Genomic DNA, 25,896 nt, shown 5'->3' on the forward strand with positions numbered 1-25,896 from the left:
ATTTGTTTAAAAACATCAAAATACATTAAAAAAAATTGCAATAATAAAATTCATACATTTACACATTAACACTAAATTCGTAACAATCAATTAACATAGATTATTTAAAGTGCAAACAGAGTAACAGTGATGCAAAGAGGGTAATCACTTTGACTCAAGCTGCTCCATGAGCTGGGCGAAGAATTAAATAAGCCTAGCCTAGTCTTATTTACCATGAACCCATTGTCTCCACAATTCATTGGTTCCATGTTGTTGATTCCATGACTCCTATATGACAATGGGTTTGTAAGTCTTATATTAGCTGGGTGCAGAGTCCATTATAAGGTTGCCATGTTTATCCTTGATGCGAACTCTGCCTGACGCGTACCTCGTCTCCGATGTACCATCATTGTAAACAAATTTCACCGTACCATCCGGAAATTCTCGACGCTGCAATGATAAAGCATATAATTCAATATTATTTTCTTAAATTTATTTAAATGTATTGTCTACAGCTTTCCTGTTGGAGGCGAAGACCCACTGGGTCACTGCGCCAGGGCAGTAAGAAATTTACATGTTGTTTTGAATGTTCATTCCCAATAAGTTCCAAACTTCTCAGATATGTTATGAAAATGCAGAGAATATATTTTCAATAAGTGTCACAAAAGTGGAAAATTACAATTACAGTAAAATTAATTATTAAACATGGATTAAAAGTAGTCTAAAGTTAACCTTGTGATCTTTAGTATGAACTTCAATTTGTCCATTACTGAACACAACTCGTTGTTCTCCAGTGGCGGACACTGTAAGCGCAGCACCGTCGGGGAAGCGCCACTCTTCTCGCACATGCACGTTCTTAGGATCATAGTACCGCACACTGCCATTTGGCAGCCGGATCTCCGATGAACCATCCTTGTATCGTTTCTCTACTTGTCCACTAAAATGAAACAGTGATAATAAAACAGATATTAACACTATGACAGTATGAATTATTTTTTTATACTGTGACGACATGAGAAGAATTTTGATTGTATGGAAAGTGTGGATTTTTATATAAGATATGCAGCTGTTTTGGTGTACTTGTCGTTTACAAGAAAAAATTGTTGCACACTTTTAATTATTGACATTGTTTTTAAAGGAGATTAGAAAGATCAAATATAATGTTTTCTTACTCTGGGAATTCTAGAACTTCTAGTCCATCAGCATGAGTTGTTTGGTATGTCTTTGTTTCAGCATAGAAATATTTCATTCTACCCTCATTATAAAAATTTTCCTTCACATCACCATTATAATAAACAAACTTGCTGTATTTGCCATCTGCTGATATTAATTTTACATTGCCATTAGGAAATCTAAGTTCCCTCGAGCCATCAGGTTTTGTTATTTCAGTTGGATTTAAATTAGTCTTTGTTAAACTACTTTTGCTAGTACATGGTTCTGGGGTAACAATGATCCTCTGATCTTGAAACTGATCAATAATTGTTCCTGATTTTTGACTGGAATGATTGCTCAATAATGTTGAAGTAGGTGATTTTGAACTATGCGAATTGCTTAATGAATTTCTCCCACTTTCTTTTGAATAATTTGAAATAAAATCTCCAGCTTCATAAGAATTTCTTGTGTAATTTGTTGGTGAACTCCTTGTCATTCTATCGCTTAAAGATGAATGTGTTTTAGTTGGCAATGTTTGCTTATCATTTAAATGTGTTTGATGTACAGGTAAAGAATGCTGTCTTGAATTTGATTTATGAATAAAATAATTGCTAGTATTGTCATTAAAATTGCTATTTTCACTTGAATTGTTTAAACTAGATTTTTTACTTGCAGGTGAAATACTCCGAAACCTCTCATCGTATATCTTTTCTAAATTGTTCTCTTCACTTTCTGAGGCAGTTTTTTCTGAACTATAAGAGTAGTCTAAATTGTCAATTTTATCAGTATCTGTCATGTAATCTGTTGGAGAGGTACAGAAACCATCCACATTTAGAGTTTTATTTCTTTCTATTTCACTTAAAGAATCTTTTTGACTAAAGTATTTTGCATATCTAGAAGTTATATTTAAATTAGGGACACTCTTTGCTCTAACTCTAATACCTTTGTTCTGAGATTGTACTTTTTTAACTCTACTTTGTCGTTCGATTTCAAATGCCTTATATTTTATATTAGGTTCTATATTTACTTCAGATTTTGAATCTTTAGAAGTCATATTTGTTAATTTCTTATTAATTTGTTCGAGATATTTTAAATTGGTTAATCTCCTTGTCACATCATTACTGTGTTGAATACGTCTATTTTCTTTCTTTAACTTTTCAACTTCGTCTTGTAAATCTTTTTTTTCTTTTTCCATGAGTTTTAGCTGGTTACGGAGTCTCGCAATCATTGAGGTAGATTTAGCATCTTTTATTCTTATTTCTTCTTTAAGATCATTGATTTCTTTCTTCAAATTAACTACTTCATCTTTATCTTTTTTATTAAGTCTTCCTCTTATATCCCTAACATATCGTTCATAGAGCTGTCTCTGTTTAGTTAGTTTTTCTTTTTCTTCTGCAATATAGTACTCGGACAAAACTTTTTCTTCATTAAACTTTTGTTCAAATTCCGCCTTTTCTTCGAAAAACTTTTGACGCTCTACATCAATTTCTTCGCGCATTTTCGTCAGATTTGCATTTTCTTTTCTAAATGTTTCTATCTCATCTTCTAATTCAGTTAGTCTTTCCTTAAGTAACTCACTTGTTGCAATCAGTTTATTATTCATTTCCACCATGTCTGATTTTATTTTATTGCTGTCATCAGTAGAGTCATTATGACTTTCTTTATCTTTTTTATTTTGTGTGCCAGGTTCATTTTCTGGTTTATCCTTTTTTGTTTTATTTTTGTTGTCTTTGATATTATTTATTTCTTTGCTATTTGGTCTACATTCAGTACAACATGGACAGTTACTCACTGGTTCCACTGTAACACATGAACAACTTGACACAGAAGAACATGTTTCAACACATTCCGTACATTCACTCTGACATGTTTCATCATCACAATCATTTCTTCTATTTTCATGCCTTAAGTTTGGGCTGATATGCATTAAATCAGGATTATTAGATAAACATCTCTGCATAACTAGTGGTGTGCTTTCTCCGGAACAGTCAGCCTTATTTCTTCTAAGAAAGCGGTTTATAAAAGAATTCTCTAAAGTAAAACTTTCATGCGTAACCTTTTTTTCAAGTAATTCAAACATCTTTTGTTCTGATGATTCCATGTCCTGTTGTATCTTATCCATATTGTCATCACAGCTCATTTCAGATGTAATACTTTTTGACGGAGAAGAAAAGTTTTTGTAATATTCACTCTGTTTTAATTGTCTTAAGAAATCATCTTGTTCTTTAGTGAGTACTGCTGCCCATGTTTTTCCTTTATTCGCTCTAAGTGGGTGCTTTCCTTTAGGTAGATTGATTAGTTTTTGACCAGCCTTTTCAATAGGACTCTTCTGATTAGGTTTATTTGATAGATTTGTATCAATTATTACAGGTGTTTCTACATATTTTTGAGTTTCTTTACTTTTGTTAACAATTTCAATCTTCTTTTCAACTAGTGATGGTTTTTTAATTACTATATTAACATCAATTTTATCTAAATTCTTTGTTGGTAGTGGTTCTTTCATAATTTTGGTAACTTGAACATCTGAGTTATTAGACTTATTATTTGGTTTCTTTCGAACCCATGGCAAAGATTTTGTATGTTGTATTATCAGATCTTTCTTTTGTAGTCCAAAACGTGACATGCCTTCACCTCTCTTAAGAAATGGTCTCTTACCATTTTGTAAAGGAACAGGTTTTTGTTGAATTTGATTTTCTTGTGTTTGTAATTTTTCAACAACCAATGCTTCGAAATTTTTCTTCGGTGTTAAAATAGGTATCTCATCTAATGAAATCTGTTTATTAGATGAAGTATTTTTTGTATTATGGTTTGAAGGGGACTTCGACGATTCATATTCGGATAAAACTTTACTGTGGACCGACGCAGGGGAATTAATGAGGTATTCAGATTCTCGAGAAAGATTTAATTCGGACACTCCATCTATTAAATCGCGTTCAATCAATTTTCTTGACGAATTACTTATGTATGGCCTAGGAGAGACATCGTTTGAAGAATCTTCATGTGTTTGTAATAAGCTTTGAAAGGTATTATAACTTGTGCTATTACTGAAATGACTTACAATTTCAGTCAAGTTTGCAGACATTTCGGGTGAATCCTGATAAAGTGACTGTTGTTTTTGGAGTTTCCCGCGCTGTAATAATTGTAATTGTCGAAGCACTTGAAGTCGTCCCAAGATTTGAGACGGAGACATGGAAAGATCACCTTCAGAATACGATTCATCCATTTCGATTTGTTTTAAATATTACAATGTTAGTAAATTATTAGGATTTTTGATACAAATATTTTTAAAAACAAGTGTCAAAGTACTGCGGCAGTTTGGTTTGAAATTGAAACTTTGAAAATGACGTTGACGTTGAAATGTTTGTTATGCTCTTTGGTTGTAGATGTGGTTTGACATTACGCAAACAGTATTACCAGTGATTATAAGGCACAGTAAGCAAAATTACGTAATTTTAAAAATATATTATTATTTTATTCACAAAAAAAATAAAACTATCGTTTTGTAATAGTAAAAATGTGATCAAGTTTTTATGAATTAAAATGTGTGCAAAAACAACAGAAAAGGGCAACGTAAAGTGCAACTGTCAATCTGTCACTATCTCAATATTTTTTTCCTTCCTCCTTGCCATCGATAGATGTCAAAATTTCTGTCCATACTTATTCAAAAAACATCTGGTCATCAGCAGACGAAACATCTATTAGCAATAATGTCTAAAAGAAATAGTTATCGTAGAACACCAAATTTTAAACCTGAGGTAAAAGTAGTCAAAAATCGTTCAGGATTTCCAGCGAGTACAGTCAATCGTAAGGAGAAAGTTGAAGTTTTACCTGAACCTATCAAATCTGCGTCTGATAAAAAGCTGTACAAGTAAGTTTATAAATGTTATTTAAAAATAATTTTTTATTTAATTTAAGTTTCCATTTTATATCATATGTTGGTCAACTTTTTGGTGCATTGTGTAAGTGCAAAAAATACCAAAATAGATCTAATCTTTAAAGATGAAGTATTTCTTCGTAATATTTCCCTTGATAGAAGATTGTAAATAATTTATCACTAATACATAAGTTATGGCATTTCATATTATATAGACATACAAAACAGACAAACTGTACAGTGCTATCCTAATATTATTATGATCATATTATAAATTTTAAGTTTTAATCCATAAATGATTTTTTTTACAGAACAATACGATTAAAAAATGGTCTAACAGCCCTACTAATCTCTGACCCGAGTAGACCTGTTAGTAATCGAGAACCACAAAGCTCTAGTGAAGAAGAAAGTAGTAGCGCAGAAGAAAGTTCAAATCCAGAAAGTGATGGTGGCCACTCAGTTCAGTCAGCTGCAAGTGATCACCACGGTACACATAGACGTAATGAATTTGATGAAGAGAAACTGGTAAGTACAATCAAAATATTATACCCTATAATTATTTTTTTAGGGCATTAAAGATATTTGATAGCTTTAAACAATTTTCACCAGTTGAAATATAAAAATAAAGACACATTTGTTAATATCCTTTATTTTATGTCCATCAGTCTTTCTCTCTATTTGTCCATATTGAGAGTAAATTTTTTTTCTCTTTATTTAACTGTCATGCACAGTCAAATCTCGCCTGCCAGATAAAAACCCACAAAATGTTTAATTTATAGAAATTAAAAAATAAAATATAAGGTCAAGGTTATAAAAATTACATATATAATTATATATACTTCTATATATAATTGTTGTTTGTTAAACCATCATAGATATAGTGCTACATACGTTATGTAACTGAAGCAGTGAAAGGTAAATATTAAATGAAGCCAAAGTAATTAGATTGTGACGATAATATGAAAAACAACTAAGAACAACATTCCAGGCAATGATTATTGTTAATTTTGTTCAACTGACAGAAGGGTTATATTTATATTATGTACATATATGAATAACTCAAGTTAGGTTTTTAATTTTTATATGTCTTAATATTCAGCCTGACACATAGCTGCTGTTCAGCATATTATACTATAGAAGGAAAACCACATTAAAATTATATTTTATTTTTGATTATAAGTAGAGTTGATTAATCATTTGTAAATATGAAAATGGAACTTGAGGAAATGTCTTCAGAAAATCTAAGAGTGCGATAGGCATCTGCTTATGCTTTCCATTCTCACTACACATAATTTTCTACCTCAGTTCTAGATAATTCTGTGACAAATCATGAAGGATGATAATGTTTTCGTGCATATGTAAAGTGAAAGACTGTTATTTCCTAGCTATTTTGGTGACATGTAATTTTACATCCACAATGTAACTTGATATAGCTTCTTATGATGATAGTTGATATTTAATCTTAGGTGGGTAGGGAAAATTCCTTGAGTCATGGTGAAAATGTGTGACCACCCATATTATAAACAGCTTGAATTCAAGGTTTAAAATATTTACTTCGTTTTAAATAACAATAGTTACATATTTGAATGATTATTAAACAATAGACCATAGACATATTATTATCTATTGTGTTGTGTTTAATTTAAATAGGAATTAGTGACACCTTCAGATTTTAATCAATCAACATCTTATATATATAAATATACACAGTTAAAATATGAATATGTTTTCCGTCGTCTTAAACCTAATAACATTGTTGTCTCGTATTTTTTCAAATAGAATGAGAGGGATGACAACATATTTTTGTTGTCCTGATTGTCATACTGTTCGATAACTATTCTCATTGGGTCGATTTAATCCATAGCAACACTTGCGCTATTGATTTTTTTTTATTGTATGGACTTAATCAACCAATGGGAATTATTTTTGAGCCGATTGAGTCCGTAAAATGAATAAATATTTCCATTTTTCCGATTCATAGGTCGATTGGTCTAACGGGAAACACCATTTTGGCGCTGCTGAGACATGATTATTGGATATTATTAACCTTTAAAATAAAACTCTGGTCTACATTTTATGTGTCTACATGCTAAGAATTTGTCTCTTCTCTTTATTACTTTTCGTGCTAAAATAATACAAACGCACTGATTCTTAATTAACACTAAACTCCTGTTTAAGTAATCGTAATGCCAAATAAAGTGTATACGAGCATACATCGCACTATTCATATTAAAGCTAATGTTAGATTTAGTACTCATTATCTATATGTTTACTATGTTTTATTATCTAAGATATGGCATGCTTTCTCCAGGTCCGCTTTCGTCGTAATGTTATAAGATGCATGAAGGACGCGTACGAAAGATTTTCATTGAGAAAGCTATGCAAGATATTTTTTACCCAACTTTCACTTGACACGGTACGATTTAGTATACAGTATGTAATGTCAAAACAAGTTTTTTGACGATAGGATTCCAAATAGTTTATCTTTAGAGTATTATCGTCTTTATTTCTTAGGATATAAAGTTTATTATTAGAAAGTACTCACGGTTTTTTTATTAGACACATTGTTTGTGTAGTTTGTAAAGTAGTGCTTATTTGTAAACAGATGTATTTTTCATTTGTTTATTGTTTATGGATCAATTATATTATTTGTTTATATTTAGACTCATCCTGTATAGGTTCGAAGACGTCTAGTTTGATTTGTACACGCGAAAACAGATTAACTCTGTATTCCACCAAAGGATATTAAACAAAATGTATTTTTACAAATTGAATAATACGATATTTAATTTAGTTTCGGGAGTAGCGTTTTGGAAAATTAGTTACATGAGAGAGACGAAACATATAAAAATACGTTGTAAAAAAGATAAATAACAGAATATTTGCGATGTTTCTCATACAATTGAATGCATTTACGTAAGGAGAAGTGCCGTTTAAGTATAGACCCTGATCTGATTTCATTTCTCACCGCCCGCAGTCTACACAAAGAAATCAATTGTCTGTCTATCAAAAAGCACTTTAACCTTGTCAAAAGTTTCTTAAATTGTTTATTTAATTTGTCAATACAATATCACGATAGCCTTGATATAGTTTTACCATTTGAGATGGCCCTAATAAATTACACTATTCAAAATAGGTTTAAACTATTACACTTGTGAAAAACATTACCTTTCTGTCAGTTGGGCAAAAAGATAGTATTACTATAGAAAAGAATTAGGCGTCTAGTTTACATATCAACTGAAATACAAAAGTTAAAGTTGTCACATGAAACTAGTCTTTTCTTAAACCCTTTTTCCACTGAGCAACTACCAGCGCGACTATGAAAGCTGTATGTATTATACTTTCCGGTTTTATGGCTATTATTTATATATGTGTTGTATCCTTGTTGCTAGGCGGCTTGCGCTCTGTGCGTCGGTGTGGGCAGTTACAGTGACCCCCCGGACATTCAGGGGCTGGCGCATTTCGTCGAGCACATGGTCTTCATGGGCAGCCAGAAATATCCCAAGGAGAATGAATTCGATTCCTTTATAAAGGTGATTTAGAATTTTATAACAATTTTTGTGTACCAAAGATACATGGAACTATGTAATTTGGATTGTGAATGTGTCATCGTGTTTTGTTTTTAATTGCTATAAAGTCTAAAAGTTTTGTTATTTTTTTAAATGTTTAATTAGAAAAAAGGCGGTTCTGACAACGCGTCGACTGACTGCGAGCTGACGACATTCTACTTTGAGATCCAGGAGAAGTATTTACCTCAAGCTATGGACATGTTCAGTCAGTTCTTTGTCAGCCCGCTCATGATGAAAGAAGCCATGCAAAGAGAACGCGAGGCTATCGAGTCAGGTAAGGGATTAAAATACTCTTTATATGTTTTTTTAAATTTGGATTCGCACTGGCAATCGATGTTCTTACAGATTAAACTACATTTTTCATTATTTGATAAATCTGTGTGAGTTTTATACAACATGCCAGTATTATCTTTATAATTTGTTTTCAGTAGTATGTCTATATACGAGTAAATTGACCAATTATATGAATCGAGTAAATTCTGCATATTATGTTCGATGATTTAGCAAGCGCACAGAGCGTTACGAAAGATTCTTGTACATTTTTGAATCATTGTACCTATGAATAGTTCTATTAGACCTCTTTGTTCTCTTTTTGAACTAAAGACCTTACTGTTCTTACACTGAATGTTTAATCTATAAATTAATAACTGAGTAAGTTTCATCTTCTATGGTTTTCTAATATATTGGCGGCTTGGAACATCATTGAAGTCATGTGCAGAACATAATTATAGGCGCACTATCTGTCGCCTGCGACTCTGTCTGCGCGGAATGAAAAAAAAAACTTTAAGAGTAGTCTCCGTGTTCTATGTGCCAAACTTCATCAAGGTCTTTTAAGACGTTCCGTAAGTACTTTCTAATAATCCATCCATCCTTCCAAACATTCGCATTTATAATATTAGTAAGATGAAAGGGATGCGAGAGTAGGGCATTCTACAGCTGACCTTGAAAAGGGACAATATCAATTTGCAAATGCATTTATTCCTATAGAATTCGCAATCGCGTCACCGTCTGACTCGAATCGTAAGGACCAGTTGCTAGCGAGTCTGTTCCCCGAGGGTCATCCAGCTCGCACGTTCACGTGGGGCAATCTACGTAGTCTCAAGGATGAGCTGAATGATGACGAGAAATTACATCAAGCTGCCCACGAGTTCAGGAAGCGGCATTATAGTGCGCACCGTATGACTGTCGCGGTACAGGTAAGGGGAACAAACTACATGTTTTATAGTCGGTTTCTGAGACCGAAATGTATAAAACATCTCGTCATTAGTTTTGACGAAACAGAAATAACATTATGTTTTTAATCTGAACTTTGGTCTCAGAATCCTACGATAAATAATTTTTTTGTAATAAGTTACTGGTTGACTAGCTTAAAATGGCCTTCAAATGTTTTTAGTTTTTATCTTTACAATTATAACAGACCAATTTTATCTAGACATATACGTTCACTAAAATCAATTTTCATTTAAATTTGAACTTTAAAAACACATGTTTAAGATTTAAAATCGGTTTATAAGTAAATACGCGAGTTATTTTGTTCAGGCTCGTATGGAGCTATCAGAGTTGGAACAGTACGTGGTGAATACGTTCGGAGGTGTTGAGAACAACGCCTTGCCTCCCACAGACTTCTCCCCGCACACCTTCACCCCCGCAGCAGTCACAGAGAACTTCCGAAGCCTTTACTACGTGAAGCCTATCAGTGATACTACAGAGGTAAAGTACACAAATATATCTTACTTATATTGTAAATGCGAATGCTTAGATGGATGGCTGTTTGTTTGAAGGTATCTCCAGAAAGGCTGTACGGATCTAGCTAAAATATGACAATATATGTAGAACATAGTCAGGAAGAACACATAGGCTACTAATTAAGATTTTTTTTCCGCGCGGATTCGCGAGCGATAGCTAGTTTGTTATATATCTAGCTACGTTATATATTCTTCCAGACTATGTTCTACATCTGTGCCAAATTTCAGCGAGATCCATTCAGCCGTTCTTGTGATACCTTCAAACAAACATGCATCCATTTAAACATTCGCATTTATAATATTAGTAAGAGTAAGATTTGCTAATCTACCAATATTATTACTATTAAATTGTTAAGAACTAGGTAAAAAGTGTATACTGTTTTAGGTAACTTTGACTTGGTGTATGCGATCACTTATATCTGAATATGAATCCAAACCACATCAATATATATCATATTTATTGGGACATGAAGGAAAAGGCAGCTTACTATCTTACTTAAGGAAAAAGTAAGTATACATAATTTATAAAAAAAAAAAATTTACAGTCACACCTTTTTTGGTCATATTGCGTAGGAGTGGGGGTAATTAAACTCAGTATTGTTTCAACCTCGGTACCGTACACACGTCTCTGCGCTTTTTGTTAAAAAGAAAAATATATATCATTTTTTTATAATCGATCTTGGATAAGCGAGAGTCAAAGTTTAAATCGAGTTTCTCACTTATGGAAGTCATTCACTGTTTTTAAAACTAGCTATCGTCCGAGAATTCGTGCGCGCAGAATTGAAAAAAAACTTATTTAGTAGCCTATGTGTACTTCTAGGTTATGTTCTACATCTATGGTAAATTTCAGCGAGATCCATGCAGCCGTTATAATTACCTATTAGCCGTTATACCCTTCTAGTAAACATCCATCCAAATGGATGGATGGATGTTGAACACTCGCATTTATAATATTAGTAAGATATGTAATATGTATGTATTTACTTCAGAGTATGGGCGCTTGGTATCTACACGGGTAACTCTGAGAGCGGCATCGACTACACATCTATGTATAGTTTGTTCTCCACACAAGTGGTGTTGACCAAAGATGGACTTGATCATATAGACGAAGTAAGTTTATAAACTGACAATAATTTGCTACACTGTTTTTATTAATGATTAATAGGAGTGTTTATTTATACATTATTTTAATATTATAGGTTTTGGAAGCAATATTTTCATATATAAATATGCTTAGAGAAATTGGTCCTTCGGAACGGATTTATAATGAAATTAAGGTATGTTGTTTTTATTATAAACTAGCCGTCGCTCCCCACTCCGTCCGCACGGAATTAAAAAAAATCATAAAGTAGCTTGTGTGTACTTCCAGACTATGTTCTATATATATCCCAAATTTCATCAAATTTCGTTTAACCGTTCCAGAGATACTTTCGAACAAACATGCATACATCCATCTAAACTTTCGCATTAATATTAGTAAGATATAATCATACATAATAAATATAAAAAAAATTTAGTAACATAAAAGTTTTCGACTATTAACAATTTTGTTTTGTAATATGAAGATTTATTTTTGAATTTCTAGTTTTTAGACTAACTTTTTGTTCATTGATTTCTATTTAAATATTTACTTTGATTTTACAGACAATAGAAGAAACAAGTTTCCGTTTCGAGGAGGAATCCCAGCCTTCAGACTACGTGGAGTCGTTGGCGGAGAACATGCACTTCTTCCCTCCGGAACATTACATCACTGGGGACAGGCTATATTATAAATACGATCCTAAAGTAAGTATAGAGCTATTTAATTGCTAGCTTTTGCCCGCGATTCGATCGTATTTTACAAGGAAACAAGGTTCAAAAGTATCCTATGTCTGTCTTCTGTTCCTGAGTTATCTCCCTACCAAATTTCAGAGAAATCAGTTCAACTGTTTTTGAGTTATAGTGTAACATACTTTATTTTATATATAACGTTAGCTGCTATAAACATCGATTAAAGTGAATGAATCGATTTCATTTATTATAAAATATCGATGTTTTCGTTCGATTTTGTAACCCCCTTAGTGTTTAAAAAGAAAAAAGTTCACTGACGCAACATTGTAACTGGCATGTTCAAAAGAACGAGTCATTATAAAAAATAAAGAAAAATAATGTAACAACGTTCGATTTACGCACTATAAATATGTTATCGAAATTTGAAAAAAAAATAGTTTTTCTCTCATAATATGATTTATTTATAAATTTGTCAGGGTATAACAGAATTGTTGGATTGTATGCGAGCAGATACTGTGAACATAATGATATTATCCAATAAGTACACGGCGCCTGTACAGTACAATATGACGGAGAAATGGTTTGGTACTGAATATAAACGACAAGGTAAATACAATTAACTATTTATTTAGTAATAAGCGGTCTATGTGTTCTTCCAGACTATGTTCTATATGTATGCCGAATTTCAACAAGATCTGTTGAGCCGTTCTGGAGATACCTTCAAACAAATATCCATCAATCTAAACATTCGCATAATATTATATTAGTAAGAAGTTATTTCGTTAGATATTTGGAATTCCTGTAACTTTGTGGTTTTTTTTTTATAACTACAGGTTTTAAAAAGTATAATTAAACTACGTATTTATCCATGTCAAATTACATCAAGATACTTTAAGCTGTATTAACAAATTTCCATATAAACTTTTATTTCTATAATCATATCTTCATATAACTGATATCAGCGTGCGATTAACGGGTTTTTAAACCAAAAAGTTTTTATTGTTACTTTTTTTTCAGAAATACCACATAAATGGTTAGAAAGATGGCTAAATGTAAAGCCGTATAGTAATTTCCATTTACCAGCTGATAATATATATTTGACAACAAACTTCGATCTAATATCGCCTGCGCCCGCGTACCTTGAAGCAGCGAATGAAATCGGCGTAGACCTGATGACAAGTTCCGTGAAGGATGTACACAGAAAGGTGACAGCGGCGCCCAAGATGAAGAAAGTGTTGAAACACGGCGATTTGATCGCTACTGTCAACAACTTTAGGTTGGTTTTGCTTTGATTTGATTATATATAGATATGTGGGTACCTTTAAATAAACTACATTATGAAATTATTGCTAGAACTTTCTTCTTTTTTGGTATTAAACTTTTTAGCACATGTGTAAAAGAGGAAAAGCTTGTCACAATTTTATTTTTAATACTGTTAGTTCTTGTTTCAGTTTTATATAACTTTTATTAAGCTTAAAATTTATTGTCTGTCCTTTTTTATCTCTATGATAACATATCTTCTGTCTCACTCGTGTAACGAAATACGTCAAAATTTGACGTTTTTAATTTCATTGTTTTGTTTATTATAACTCTTTTTATAAGTTGGAACATTATACATGTGTTTTATGTAAATATCGTATATTAACGTTTTTTTTTTTATTTTTAAGGTTAGATCAACCGAATCTACTACGTAAGAACAGACATATGGAGCTATGGTACAAGCCTGACTTCAAGTTCCGTTTCCCAACAGCTTTATTATACTTCTACTTCATCACTCCTCTCAGTCTGAAGACGCCAAGAGAGTAAGTTGTTTTATTTACAGTGAGTTTCCATTGTCGTTACAAAAGTATTAAAATGTATTGCTATTTTATTTTTCAAGGCGCATATTATATTTTTTGTACGCTTTAAAACAGTGTAAACCCACTGCAAAGTGATTAAATTAATTTGGATTAATACAAATTGCTGCTTTTTCCAGAGCTTGTCTACTAGATCTATGGACGGATGTATTACAACAAGATTTGAAGGTATGTTATGGCGTTTTTTTTTAATTCTTTCATATATTTTTTTAAAAGAGTTGATGATTAAACATATGTTTATTACAGGAAGAAGTGTATCCAGCCAACATGGCGGACTTATCCCACTCGCTTTATGTATCGGACAAGGGATTGACATTGAAAGTTAATGGATACAGTCAAAATCTGCACGTAAGATTATCTTACTAATATTATAAATGCTAATTTTTGTATGGATGGATATTTGTTACTAGGTATCTACAGAACGGCATATGTCTGTAAGGCCGCGTCTGTTCCTAATAATCACCAGAATGGCTTGACCGATATTAACGGAACTTTGACGCGAAGGTAGCTGATGAACGCGGTCATGGTACACAGTACATTTTTTTTTATTTTGTTGTCTTAGTCACGGGAGACCGCTATTTTTAATAATAGTAGTAAAGAGATTTGAATGTCTAAATTTGTAACAATATTTTTCTTATTCTATGAATTATTAGTTGCTTGTGGAATTAATAACACGTGAGATGCGGTCATCGAGCAGCTCTCTAACGCCGGCCATGTTTGAAGCGGTGCGCGAGGTGCGCGCGCGCAACTATCACAATGTTCTCATCAAGCCGAACAAACTGTCCAAGTAAGTATATTGTATATATTATAAACATGTACCCGTTTGTAATTTACCTAGGCATATTGCACAACAAAAAATCTCACGCTTAGAACTCAGAGGCGGAGACAACGGATCTCCAGTTAGGTCATCATACACCTCCCTCGCTTCTTCTACATTAATCTACGCAATTTGCTTACATTATGAGTATAAAAAAAAACTACGAATTAAAGAGAAAATATTTTTTTTTTACAAAAGACATGCTTTTTAATATTTTCGTAGTGTCATCTGTAAATAAATCTTTTTTTATACAAATACCCTTACATTATTATGGAAAACTATAAAACTTATATTTATGTTCTCTATACATATTCATTATCCATACACTTTGATGTATGTAGATAATAAATAAGTGTAACATTGTTCGTACAGAGACCTTCGTATGGATGTATTGCTGGATCCATACATATCTCCGCGCGACAAGGCGGCCGTCGTACACAACATCACAATAGATGACCTACAAGATTTTAGTCGCCGGTTGCTCAGCAAAATGTACTTGCAAGTATGTTTTTTTATCATTTTCGGTCTTTGTTCCTTCGAAGTAGAACGCATAGTTTTTTACAGGTCCGCTATAAAAAATGAAAAAAGTTTTTATGTTATGTTAAACCTTTTTATTGTTATAGTTATTATTTTATTACGAACTGTTATACGTCAGTTCAAATTTCTTGACGGTTCAAGGTCTTTTCTTTAACATTGTTTTCGATTGTGCGATGTTCCGAGGCGCCAACTTGTTTAAAATGTATTATACGATTATAGGTAATTTTATTATAGAAATCCACTGAACTTTAATGAAATATAATCAGAGTATATTTATTATTAATTATTTTTTCAGGTGTTAGTTCAAGGCAACATGGCGTGGCACGCGGCCATTAAAATATCGGAAAATGCTCTAAAGAATATAGAGTGGGATGCCCTCGCCGAGTCTGAATTCCCAGAGGTAAGATCATGCAACACCAGAAAAACACGAGGTATAATAAAATCATATAACCAGATAGCATTGAGCCGTCTCGGAAAAGAAAGTGTACATTGTGTACAGCTCTTAGTACACTGGATAATTAAAACCAATTAACAATGACCCATGTTTTATATTCAAATTAACCTTTGGTATAGTTCCAAGTACACTGGATTATAAGACCAATCAACAAAGAACCTTGTTACACAAGTAAATTCGTCACAGCTTAAAGAACAGCCCTAAATACACTGGATGTTAGTACCAATTTACATTGACCCATGTGATATATGTAACTATATACTGCGCACAGCTCCGAGTACACCAGCTACCGCTGGGAGAGCGCAAGCTGCGCGTTCTGAGCCTCAACCCCGCGTCCACCAATAGCATCGTCACCAACTACTACCAGGCGGAGGTTACCACACCCAAGGATACTGCTATACTGGAACTGCTCATGGTAATTTTTATACTTCTTACTAATATTATAAATGCGAATGTTTGGATGGGTGTTTAAAGATATAGAAGAACGGCTAAACGGATCTCTCTGAAATTTGGCATAGTCTGGAAGAACACATAGGCTATTTATTAAGGTTTTTTTAATTCCATGAAGACGGAGTCGCGGGCGACAGCTAGTATAATATAAATGCCTATGTTTGGTTGGATGGATGGAATAATATGATGAATGTTTCTGATCACAATGTTGATGATGATCAGATGCTGATGGAGGAGCCGGTGTTCGACGCGCTGCGCACAAAGGAGCAGCTGGGGTACAGCGTGTTCAGCATGATGCGCTACACCTTCGGAGTGCTCGGCTTCTCCGTCACCGTCAACACGCAGGTCGACAAGTTCAGGTAAATCATTTACGATATACTAGTGAAATTGATTTATTGGTATGAGAGTTCATCTTGAGAAAATGTAAAAAAACTATTATATTGTCAATTCTCTTCAGCGCTCCTCTCTACCATCATCAGCTCACTATACGTCCTCACTGAGGGGCGCGGAGTCTACCCTAAGTTAAGGGTGATTAGGCCATAGTCATCCACGCTGGCCAAGTGCGGCTTGACTTCACACATATCTTTGAATTTCTTCTCAGATGTGTGAAGGTTGCATGACGATTCTTTTACCTTAAGAACATGAGATATATGTACCAAAAAATTGAAAAACATTGGTACATAGCGGAATTCGAATCCTGAGCCACCGATGTCCATGGTCTCTACTATTCCTCTCCCTCTCATTTTCTTTTGAATAGACAGAGAAAATTATATGTATGAGTACTATTTACAGCGTGCAGCACGTAGACGGTCGCGTGGAGGCGTTCCTGCGCAAGTTCTCGCGCGATATGCGCCGGCTGAGTGAGCGCGCGCTCGCCGCCACACGCACCGCACTCGTCCAGCTCAAACACACCATAGACTACGAACTCAAGGAGGAGGTGCCATAGACAATGATTACCATCGACAATTCATTTTTTGCTTTCGTCGCTTTTATGCAATAAAACCAAGTAAAATCCTTAGGATTTATTGTCCTTGAGTTCTGATAATAGTGATTAATAGTAACTAGTATTAGAATTTGTCAGTTTACTAACTTTTATATACAAGATGTTGCCCGCGACTCTGTCCGCTCAATATAAAAAAAAATAGTAAATAATGCGTTCTTCTTTAATACTAATGATCCGTAGTCTTTCTGGAGATACTTTGTAACAAAAAAATTAAGTTTATGAAAAAAATTAAATATATGTTTTTTTTTATTTAGGTGGAGAGAAACTGGAGAGAGATCGTGAGCATGGAATATAAATTCCAAAGGCTATTTTCTGAGGTATAAGTATTTCTTTTTGATACAATATTCAAGTAATAGTAAGCAAATGCTTCATTTCAATATCAAGTTTGAATAAAAATGTTTAGAAAATTATTATAAGAGATTTTATTTTATAAAGAGGGAGAAAAAAAAGGATAATATAATATTATTTGTATTCTTAGGCTGATGCGATAGAGAAGATAAGAGTGGGAGATATCAAGAGTTGGGTAGAAGATCATTTCCCCAGCGGCAATAAGTCACATTTCAGGAAACTATCAGTACAGGTAAGAATAACATAAAACCGCTTAATACAACATATCGGTTATAGCGACTAAAAGCAGATATACCGTAGATTCTGTCTGAACGACAAAATACCTTATAAATAGTATCGGTTATTACAACTGAATATTCTTGGTTCTTTTGAAGTCGTTATAACCGGTTTTGATTGTAAATCTTTGCAATTATTTCTCACCTATCTCTTTAGGACAGTATGTGTCTACTGCTCATCTTCCATTTAGTCATTATAACTACAAGGTCCGTTCCATCTTTTTATGTATGGGTGGGCGATCAATGGTAGGTGGCGTTTAACCCACTAAAACCCCACTCGGGTCATCCAGTGGGGTCTCTTGTGGAACGCACGGGTTAGTTCCATCTAGCTCAATTTGCCTATTGACGTCTATCTCTTTCTCGCACAGGTAATGGGACATGTGTCGAAGAAGGACAGCAACATAACCGAAGTTGAGCTCAAGAATTACGACCTGACGTATCTAGATGCCAACAATCCGATCGGAGATTCAACAGAAAATGCAACTGATTTCATCAAAGATATTAGAGATTTTAAAAAGGATTTGCCGTTTATTGACGTGCCTCAAGTCCAGTTAGCTCAGTGCTAATATGAACTTTAACATTATTGTAATAAATCATATTTTTGTTTGACTTCATCCAAATCACTGAATATGACGTCATAATTATGGAAATATAGATTAAAAATGACTGCAAAAATATATTTGACTATGGTTTGTAAATTCTTAATATTAATAAGAATATAATTTAAAATTAAAACAATTTCCATACATTTATTTAATGTACATGTATAAAATATTACTGCCTCATTGTTTTCTGTAATTTTTTTTATTAAAATAGGTACTAAAATAGAAAAAAAATATGGTCCAAATGATTGTTTTGTTTATAATGTAGTAATATTAAATGTTTGTGTTCTTTTATTTATATAAATAATACTCTTTTCAGAACAAAATAAATTGAATTCAGGCGTTTTTACTCGATTATATATTTTAATTACATTTTGTTATACTTTTATTTAATTTTAAAATTTGTTGCAACTGTCAAAATGACACAGATTATAAATTGACGAATAAAAACTCATGTGTATTTAAATGCTTTGGGTTTTGTTAAATTCGTGTTACATATTGTAAATATAATAGGTAAATGGACATGATGAAAATAAAATTATAAATCAATATCATATTTATTTACAAGTAACCGTCCGTTGTCAATTTTTTTTTAAATTTTATGACCTGGTAACATAGACCTTTGGGTCATATCTTATTTGGTCTGTTGTCAAAACTCCTTTAAACCATAGATTAATTTATAGTTTTTGCACGCGACTTTAAAAGAAATTAAAAACATATAGAAATAAATACAGCCTATGTTACTCTATGATAATATAGCTTACCAATGGAAAAAGAATTTTTAAAATCGGTAGTTCAGTGTATCAGAAAACGACCTGTATCCTGCCATCGTGGCCCTGTATGACGTTGCGCTGCTTCCTCATGTGCCTCTGCAGCATCACGTAGTCCACATCCAAGTTCTCCACATTTTCCCTGTTTTCTGACAACATCTGGAACATTACAATATAGGTAAATAGTATTTTGTTGTACACCTATACTAGCTATCGCCCGCGACTCCATCCGCGCGGAATTAAAAAAAACTAAATGAGTATTCTATGCCTAATTTCAGCGAGATACTTGGGGCTGTTCCGGCGCCACCTTCTAACAATTATTTACCCAACATTTGCATTTATAATATTAGTAAGATTTCAAACATACAAGTACAAGATTAGTAATCTGTAAACTAAAGCTCTATTAAGCTTCACAATCCAATCAGTTTTAAAACCCGAAGAGCCCAGAGCTCAGAATTATGACATCCACACACTCATGATTGGCTTAAGTATTATATGAATCTGCCTTTGCAAAAAACTCTTTATAGCTATAGGAAAAAATCGAAACCAATATAGGATCACTTTGTTCGTTAGTCTGTCTGTCCACAACTCTTTTTCTCAGGAGCGCGTCAAGATATCCAACTGGAATATATTTTTTACAGAATACAATATAGAAGACGATATTTTTCAAGAGATTATTTCAGCAATGGAAACCGTCGCTACGATTAGAGGTAATGAACAAAGATGAGTAAACATAGATAATTATGAGTCGTTGTATTACGCGATAATGTCATCCCTTTCTTTCCCATAGATAAGAAGAGAGATAGCAATAGTGTCTCACCGTGTACCCGCCGCCGCCGTCTCCTATGTAACTCTGTGTGAGCACGCGGTACGTCTTGTTGACGTCTAGCGGCAGATACCGCGGTATGTCGCACTCTATGCAACGGATGTGCGCGGATACAACGCGGGATCCCACCTCAGATGACGCGTTGTATACTACGCGCATACCTAACATATACAATTACATCGTCTAAACGAGAGGTTAAAATTATTCATCGTCGGTTTCTGAGACCATAATTCCAGTATGTAAAATTGTTATGTTTTGTCAAAGATATTGAGAGAAATGACGATTTTCATACAGAGAATTTGATATTAGAAACCGACGATAAGTATTGGAGATTTAATAAAAATGTTCGGCCCGTTTAGACAGTCCGGGGCGGAGCGCAGTGCAAATAAAATTAATCTTTATAAGATTGTAACAAGGTTTAATCTTACTTTGCACGTCTTTCTTATTAATAGCAACTGTTAAATGAACTGACTAGTTTCGAACCTTCATAATTGGATAGGTTACTTTGAAATATAATATTTCGATTGAATCATATACTAAGCAGTTTACATACCAGCAACTTGCAGCATCCTACGGCTGTTAAAAGAGCCGGGCGTCTGCGCAGTGCCGACTGAGAACTCCAACGCGTCCAGTAAATATTGACCCTTCAGGTCATACACCTGAACGTAGTTCTCAAATGGAATCGCCATCAGCAGAGCCTCAGTTGTCACTTCTATATATAAATCGGATTGTTTGCTTGTTATCTTACTATTATAATATTATGAACTAGCTGTCGCCCATGACTCTATCCGTGAGGATTAAAAAATATATATTCTAAGTTTAGCGAGAACCACGCCGCCGTTCTAGAATTACTTTCTCACAAACATCCATCTATCCATCCAAACATTAGCACTTATAATATTAGTAAGATGGGAAATTAAGATGAATGGATGGATGGATGTTTGTTAGAAGATATCTTCAGAACGCATCAACGATTCTTGATGAAATTTGACACAGATGTAGAACATAGTCTGGACGAATATATAACGTTTTTTTTTAATTCCACGCGTACAGAGCCTCGGGTGACATCTAGTTAAATATATAATTGTTTCGTATCTAAAATGTTCAATAAATAAGATTACCTCCCGGGTTAATCTGCATTCTTAGTCCTCCCGCATTGGCCATACAAACATGAGCGTCGTTCCAAGCGCCAGTTTTCGCCCGATCCATTACCTAATATCATTTTTTTTCTTTAGAAATCATAATTTAAAAATATACGCCTTAAACTCTTTCGATATTAAAATATGACACCAAAAACAACTACTAACAATACTAATAACGTTAGACGATTAAAAAATTCTAAATACATCGATAAGATGGAATAAATTAATCAGTCAAGATTACGAAAGTGCGCTGAATGACATTGTCGGTAAACCAATCCATATCAGACATCCAGCAATGAACTGAACTGTTTACTGAATGAATGACCTGTTCTAGCAGTCCATCGCAAGCCCAGTTGCCGAGGTTGCACTCCGCACTGAAGCAGGACCGCGTGAGGGTGACATGCGTCCTGCCTAACACTTCCTTGCCCACCGCGTCCACCTCCTCACGCCATGGCTCCAACTCCTCCAGCATCAGAGGATCTTTACAGAGGTAGTGTAATAATATACTAATTATAAATGTGGGATTTGGATGGATGGATGTTTGTTACTACGTATCTCCAAAACAGCTCAACGGATATCGCTGATATTTGGCACATAGTCTGAACTGAAGGGTCTTGGAAGAAATGGCAGGCAAAAGTTTATAAGAATATGCAGACGAACTGCAAAATACATAAATATTCAATTTACAATCACAGTTTATACCTTGAACAATAGAGGAACCCAAGAAGACTGGCTGACCTTCCCACCTTTCTATGATACCTTGGTTATTAATAAATAATTTAATGTTCCCCAAATACCGTGTGTAGCAATGAGCTTGCACTACAGGGATCTAAAAAATAAATAAAAAATCTAAAGTATTAAAATAATTAGCTTACGTGTTCTTTATACGTTAGAATTTAAACTCATTAAAATTACTTACTCTATGACCATCGGACCTCGTTACTACAGTGGGGTATTCCCCGATCGGCCTCGTGCCATCGGGAGCTTCGCCGTTGTATAACAAAGAGTGAGAATGCCCGCCCACTATTATGTCCACTGTTGGGGATACGCGCTCTGCTAAAAATCTGTTCACAAAAACCTACTTTCAAGTCAATTATATTAAATTCACGTCGGTTTACTAACAACGATTACAGTCTTAAGAAGTTGCAAAAAAAAATTCTTAATAAATATTTATCCGAAATAATTAAATTACCTACATCATTCAGATTTTAATGTTTAAAATGTTTTCGATTTCTATCATGCTAAAATCTAGCAAGTTGGTTCAGCTCTCCTACCAAACGACAATTCTATATGCAACAAGCTCCCTAAATGTCAAATTTAGATCCACTAAAGTTGTAACGTCCATCCACTAAAGATGTAACCCACTCCCATTTAAGGTGTAACCCACTCCCACTAAAGGTGTAACCCAATGAAGGTGTAATCCCTTAAATCAATGGAGCAAAGTGACTTTTGACTGCATACTGGCTACTTACAGGTCACTAGTGTATCCGACATGAGATAGCAATATAATAACATCAACGCCCTGCGCGGTCAGCTCGGCCGCTTCACGATTTACCGCCGTCAGCTCATCTTCCATTACCACTCTACCTATTGGCGCTGAAAACTAGCACAATTTGTGCCGTATTAAGCTGTTTCTATTATATATAATAATATACTAGCTGTCGCCCGCGCTGAATTAAAAAAAACTATTGGTCGCAGCGTAATGTTATATAGCCTTAAGCCTTCCTCTATAAATGGACTATACAACAAAAAAAGATTTTTTCAAATCGGACCGGTTGTTCCTGAGATTAGTGCGTTTAAACAAACAAACAAACTCTTCCGCTTTATAATATTAGTATAGATAAGTACTACATCAGATGAACAATTTGTGAGTTATTTTACTAAGTAAATTGCAATTTAAAAATATACAAGCTTAATATAAGTTGCATTGTAATCGAAAATCAATTTTTAAAGAAATTTGGTAATTTTTCAGTAGTTATGAAAATTTTAAAGTCATTTACGTAATTTCATATTTACTCGATTACCATACATTTGTTGATCTATGGATCTAATATGTAATCTCTGCCTACATCGTCTGGGTTACATACGTGTTATGTTTATTGCAGTATACTTACTTGACGTAGTAACACGCCGATGATTCCAATCTTCCTGCCTCGCCGTTCCACTACGATATGATTCTTTACATACTTTCCTAATTCAGGTTCAAAAGTGGTATTAACATTAGCGCCCAGCATTGGTGAGTTTAGTCTTTCCAGGTATGGTAGTAAACCTTCGACACCATGATCGAACTCGTGGTTACCAAGGACCTGGATAGAATGTTATTAATTAATTTAAAAACAATATAGTCGACTAGCTATCGCCCGCGACTCAGGATCTATGTTCAACAACTATGCCAAATTTCAGCAACATTCGTGCTGCCGTTCTGGACATACCTTGGAACAAATATCCATCCATCTAATCATTCGCTTTTATAATATTAGTAAGATGAATCAATGTAGGACTTTGATAGTTCAAATGACGGAAACTTAGTATGTCGACCCTACGTAAGTAAGACAAGGTCAGGGAGATGGTGATGATGAATTCGCATAGCTGATGACAAAAACCAATCTCTCGAATATTCCTCTGTATGTCTGTCCGCATGGCCGCCTTTGTTCAGGATAATCTCCCGAACGACTGGACTGATTTTGAGGGGACTTGGACGGGAATGTAGCTGACGCACGCGGGCATATAAAGGCAGGACCGCAAGTAAATAAATAAAATAAATCGATACATACATGTGCATCATGTTCGAGCATATTCATGAAGTGCTGGGTGACATTCCATCGTAGGAAGTTATACCAGATGGTGCCTTGGAAGGTGTCTCCTGCATTCAAGAGTAGAGAGTCGGGCTCCGCCTCCTGCAGCTGTCTTACGCCGGTGTACAACCGGGCGAAACCTCCAATGCAAGTCTCATCCGGGTTGCAAATACCTCCGGTCGGGCTTATCTCGTCGAAGCTGAAAATAGTCAGCTTGATTTGTGAAACTTTAAGATTATTAACTGTTCGTTTCTGAGGTCAAAATCTCTGTAAACAAAACAGAGAAAACAATATGTTTTAAAAGAGGATTTCGGTCTCAAAAACTCACAGTAAGATACCTAACACCAAACACTCGTTCAGCAAAAGAGAAGTAATATATTAAATGAAGACTTACTGTGCATGAAAGTCATTGTAATGTATGATGTTTAACTCATACAAATCCGTGTTTTGTCCATACACGAGCGAGAGTAAGGTAACAAGACACAACCATTTCACCATCGCTTAGCCTCCGCGGTGTCATGTACCACACTGCAGTATCGTGACATACTAACATATCGCAGATAAAACATTAGACCAGTGGTTCCCAAACTTATTTTGTCTACTGCCCACTTTGAGTATAAATATTTGTTTAGCGCCCCTATATTTTCACATATTTAAAAACCACTATAACTTCAAATTAAGATAATTAATTATTGTGACCTATATAAGTATATTAAGGGTGAATTCTCAAAGAAACTTTTACTATAACCCGCAACTTGAGACCTGCAGCGCCCACAAGGGGGCGTTATCGCCCACTTTGGGAAACACTGCATTAGACCAATACACTTAAGTATACATCAGGGCTGCAAAACTCACGCCGCTTTTGTTTAATTGATTAAAAATGTAGAAAAGTATTTGTCTTTTCTTCGACATACTAAATATAATATGGTTGGTTACTTTTGTTCGATATTTTTTTTTCGGCGTCAAAATATTCTTTGGACAACCCTGATATAGATAATTGATTCTGTATTAACTGATAAAATAGATAAGAAAATCCTTATGAACTATTTAATCTCTCTACAATTTATTTACTTTTTGCAAATATTTTAAGTAAATTTGAACGAAATTACGAAAGTTGTAATTATAGCTTATTTATTTATTCGCGAGATCGAGGTTTTTTATATAAGCTGTTAACAATTTCAATTTTCAATAAAAAGTTCTTGACATAATCTCATAGGATTTTTTTAAATAAACAAACTAATAAGATATTCTATTCATTTTTGTTATAATGGGATCAAAAAAATAATAATATTGAAAGCAAGAAAACTATCGCAGCTCCTTGGACTTTCGCTTATCCAATGTCAACTGTAGTCTTATCATATCTTACTCATCTTACTAATATTATAAATGCGAATGTATAAATGGATGGAAGGAAGATTGAAGGTATCTCCAGAACGGCTGAACGGATCAGTATGAAATTTGGCATTAATATAGAACAAAGTCTGGAAGAACACATAGGCTACTTATTAAGTCTTTTTTAATCCCGCGAAAACGTAGACGCGGGCGACACTTAGTCAAATAGTTAAATATTAATCGAACTAATGTTATTTTATCTTGAAACATTTAATATGTTATCAACAAATTCTCTAAGAGCTATTATTCAATGTTAAAGGGATTAATGTAATATGAATTGTTCAAAAATTTTATCATACACTCCATATCGTGTGATTAAGATAATATTAACAGATTAAAAATAAGGAAATGAAAAAAGTTTAGTATACAAATCGATATCAATATAGACAAAGATCGATCCACGCAATCTTAGGAACGGCATTTTGGCGGGACGGTACTTTATGTATGCGAGAGTTGTAGGCTACTTTTTTTAATTCCGCGCTAACGAAGTCGAAGATGACCGCTAGTAATACAAAAAAGTAGAAAATGAAAATGGAATAC

The 25,896-nt window shown here is 33.9% G+C and overlaps 3 protein-coding genes across 4 annotated transcripts; 1 reads left to right on the top strand and 2 right to left on the bottom strand.

Annotated features, from left to right (window-relative positions):
* Positions 1-28: 28 nt before the first annotated feature.
* Positions 29-4,494, bottom strand: Sas-4 (spindle assembly abnormal 4). The gene is made up of 3 exons (XM_013312516.1): positions 1,152-4,494; positions 712-916; positions 29-429 (listed from the first exon to the last, which is right to left on the bottom strand). The coding sequence occupies exons 1-3, from the start codon at positions 4,352-4,354 to the stop codon at positions 298-300; spliced, it is 3,540 nt and encodes a 1,179-aa protein (XP_013167970.1). The 5' UTR covers positions 4,355-4,494; the 3' UTR covers positions 29-297.
* A 247-nt stretch (positions 4,495-4,741) lies between these two features.
* LOC106117856 (nardilysin) lies at positions 4,742-18,997 on the top strand. 2 transcript variants are annotated; one of them, XM_013312339.1, is made up of 25 exons: positions 4,742-4,999; positions 5,317-5,530; positions 7,317-7,421; positions 8,398-8,538; positions 8,680-8,848; positions 9,562-9,770; positions 10,114-10,284; positions 10,705-10,826; positions 11,309-11,429; positions 11,519-11,596; positions 11,964-12,104; positions 12,566-12,695; positions 13,107-13,365; positions 13,757-13,891; positions 14,065-14,113; positions 14,192-14,293; positions 14,599-14,732; positions 15,135-15,264; positions 15,595-15,699; positions 16,025-16,168; positions 16,426-16,562; positions 16,996-17,140; positions 17,461-17,523; positions 17,685-17,786; positions 18,198-18,997. In XM_013312339.1, the coding sequence occupies exons 1-25, from the start codon at positions 4,767-4,769 to the stop codon at positions 18,393-18,395; spliced, it is 3,537 nt and encodes a 1,178-aa protein (XP_013167793.1). In that variant the 5' UTR covers positions 4,742-4,766; the 3' UTR covers positions 18,396-18,997. The 2 variants fall into 2 exon arrangements, with proteins under 2 accessions (XP_013167793.1, XP_013167794.1); XM_013312340.1 differs by lacking the exon at positions 7,317-7,421.
* Positions 18,998-24,522, bottom strand: LOC106117857 (apyrase). Its single transcript, XM_013312341.1, has 11 exons — positions 24,359-24,522; positions 23,944-24,163; positions 23,284-23,475; positions 22,642-22,772; positions 22,089-22,233; positions 21,872-21,998; positions 21,495-21,649; positions 21,149-21,239; positions 20,581-20,739; positions 20,022-20,188; positions 18,998-19,360 (listed from the first exon to the last, which is right to left on the bottom strand). Exons 1-11 carry the CDS (start codon positions 24,460-24,462, stop codon positions 19,235-19,237), a joined length of 1,617 nt encoding a protein of 538 aa, XP_013167795.1. The 5' UTR covers positions 24,463-24,522; the 3' UTR covers positions 18,998-19,234.
* Positions 24,523-25,896: the final 1,374 nt, after the last annotated feature.

The sequence above is a fragment of the Papilio xuthus genome, unplaced genomic scaffold (assembly GCF_000836235.2).
Source record: "Papilio xuthus unplaced genomic scaffold, Pxut_1.1 DF827679.1, whole genome shotgun sequence".
Lineage (NCBI taxonomy): Eukaryota > Metazoa > Arthropoda > Insecta > Lepidoptera > Papilionidae > Papilio > Papilio xuthus.

Coding starts and splice junctions, on each gene's coding strand:
- LOC106117857 (XM_013312341.1), bottom strand. CDS start 24,462: ATGGTGAAATGGTTGTGTCTTGTTACCTTACTCTCGCTCGTGTATGGA. Junction 20,740..21,148: donor AATGCAGATTAACCCGGGAG/GTAATCTTATTT, acceptor ATTTATATATAG/AAGTGACAACTGAGGCTCTG. Junction 20,189..20,580: donor TAGGATGCTGCAAGTTGCTG/GTATGTAAACTG, acceptor TGTATATGTTAG/GTATGCGCGTAGTATACAAC.
- Sas-4 (XM_013312516.1), bottom strand. CDS start 4,354: ATGGATGAATCGTATTCTGAAGGTGATCTTTCCATGTCTCCGTCTCAA. Junction 917..1,151: donor GAAGTTCTAGAATTCCCAGA/GTAAGAAAACAT, acceptor GTTTCATTTTAG/TGGACAAGTAGAGAAACGAT. Junction 430..711: donor TTCATACTAAAGATCACAAG/GTTAACTTTAGA, acceptor TTATCATTGCAG/CGTCGAGAATTTCCGGATGG.
- LOC106117856 (XM_013312339.1), top strand. CDS start 4,767: ATGTCAAAATTTCTGTCCATACTTATTCAAAAAACATCTGGTCATCAG. Junction 14,114..14,191: donor TATTACAACAAGATTTGAAG/GTATGTTATGGC, acceptor TGTTTATTACAG/GAAGAAGTGTATCCAGCCAA. Junction 17,787..18,197: donor TCAGGAAACTATCAGTACAG/GTAAGAATAACA, acceptor TTTCTCGCACAG/GTAATGGGACATGTGTCGAA.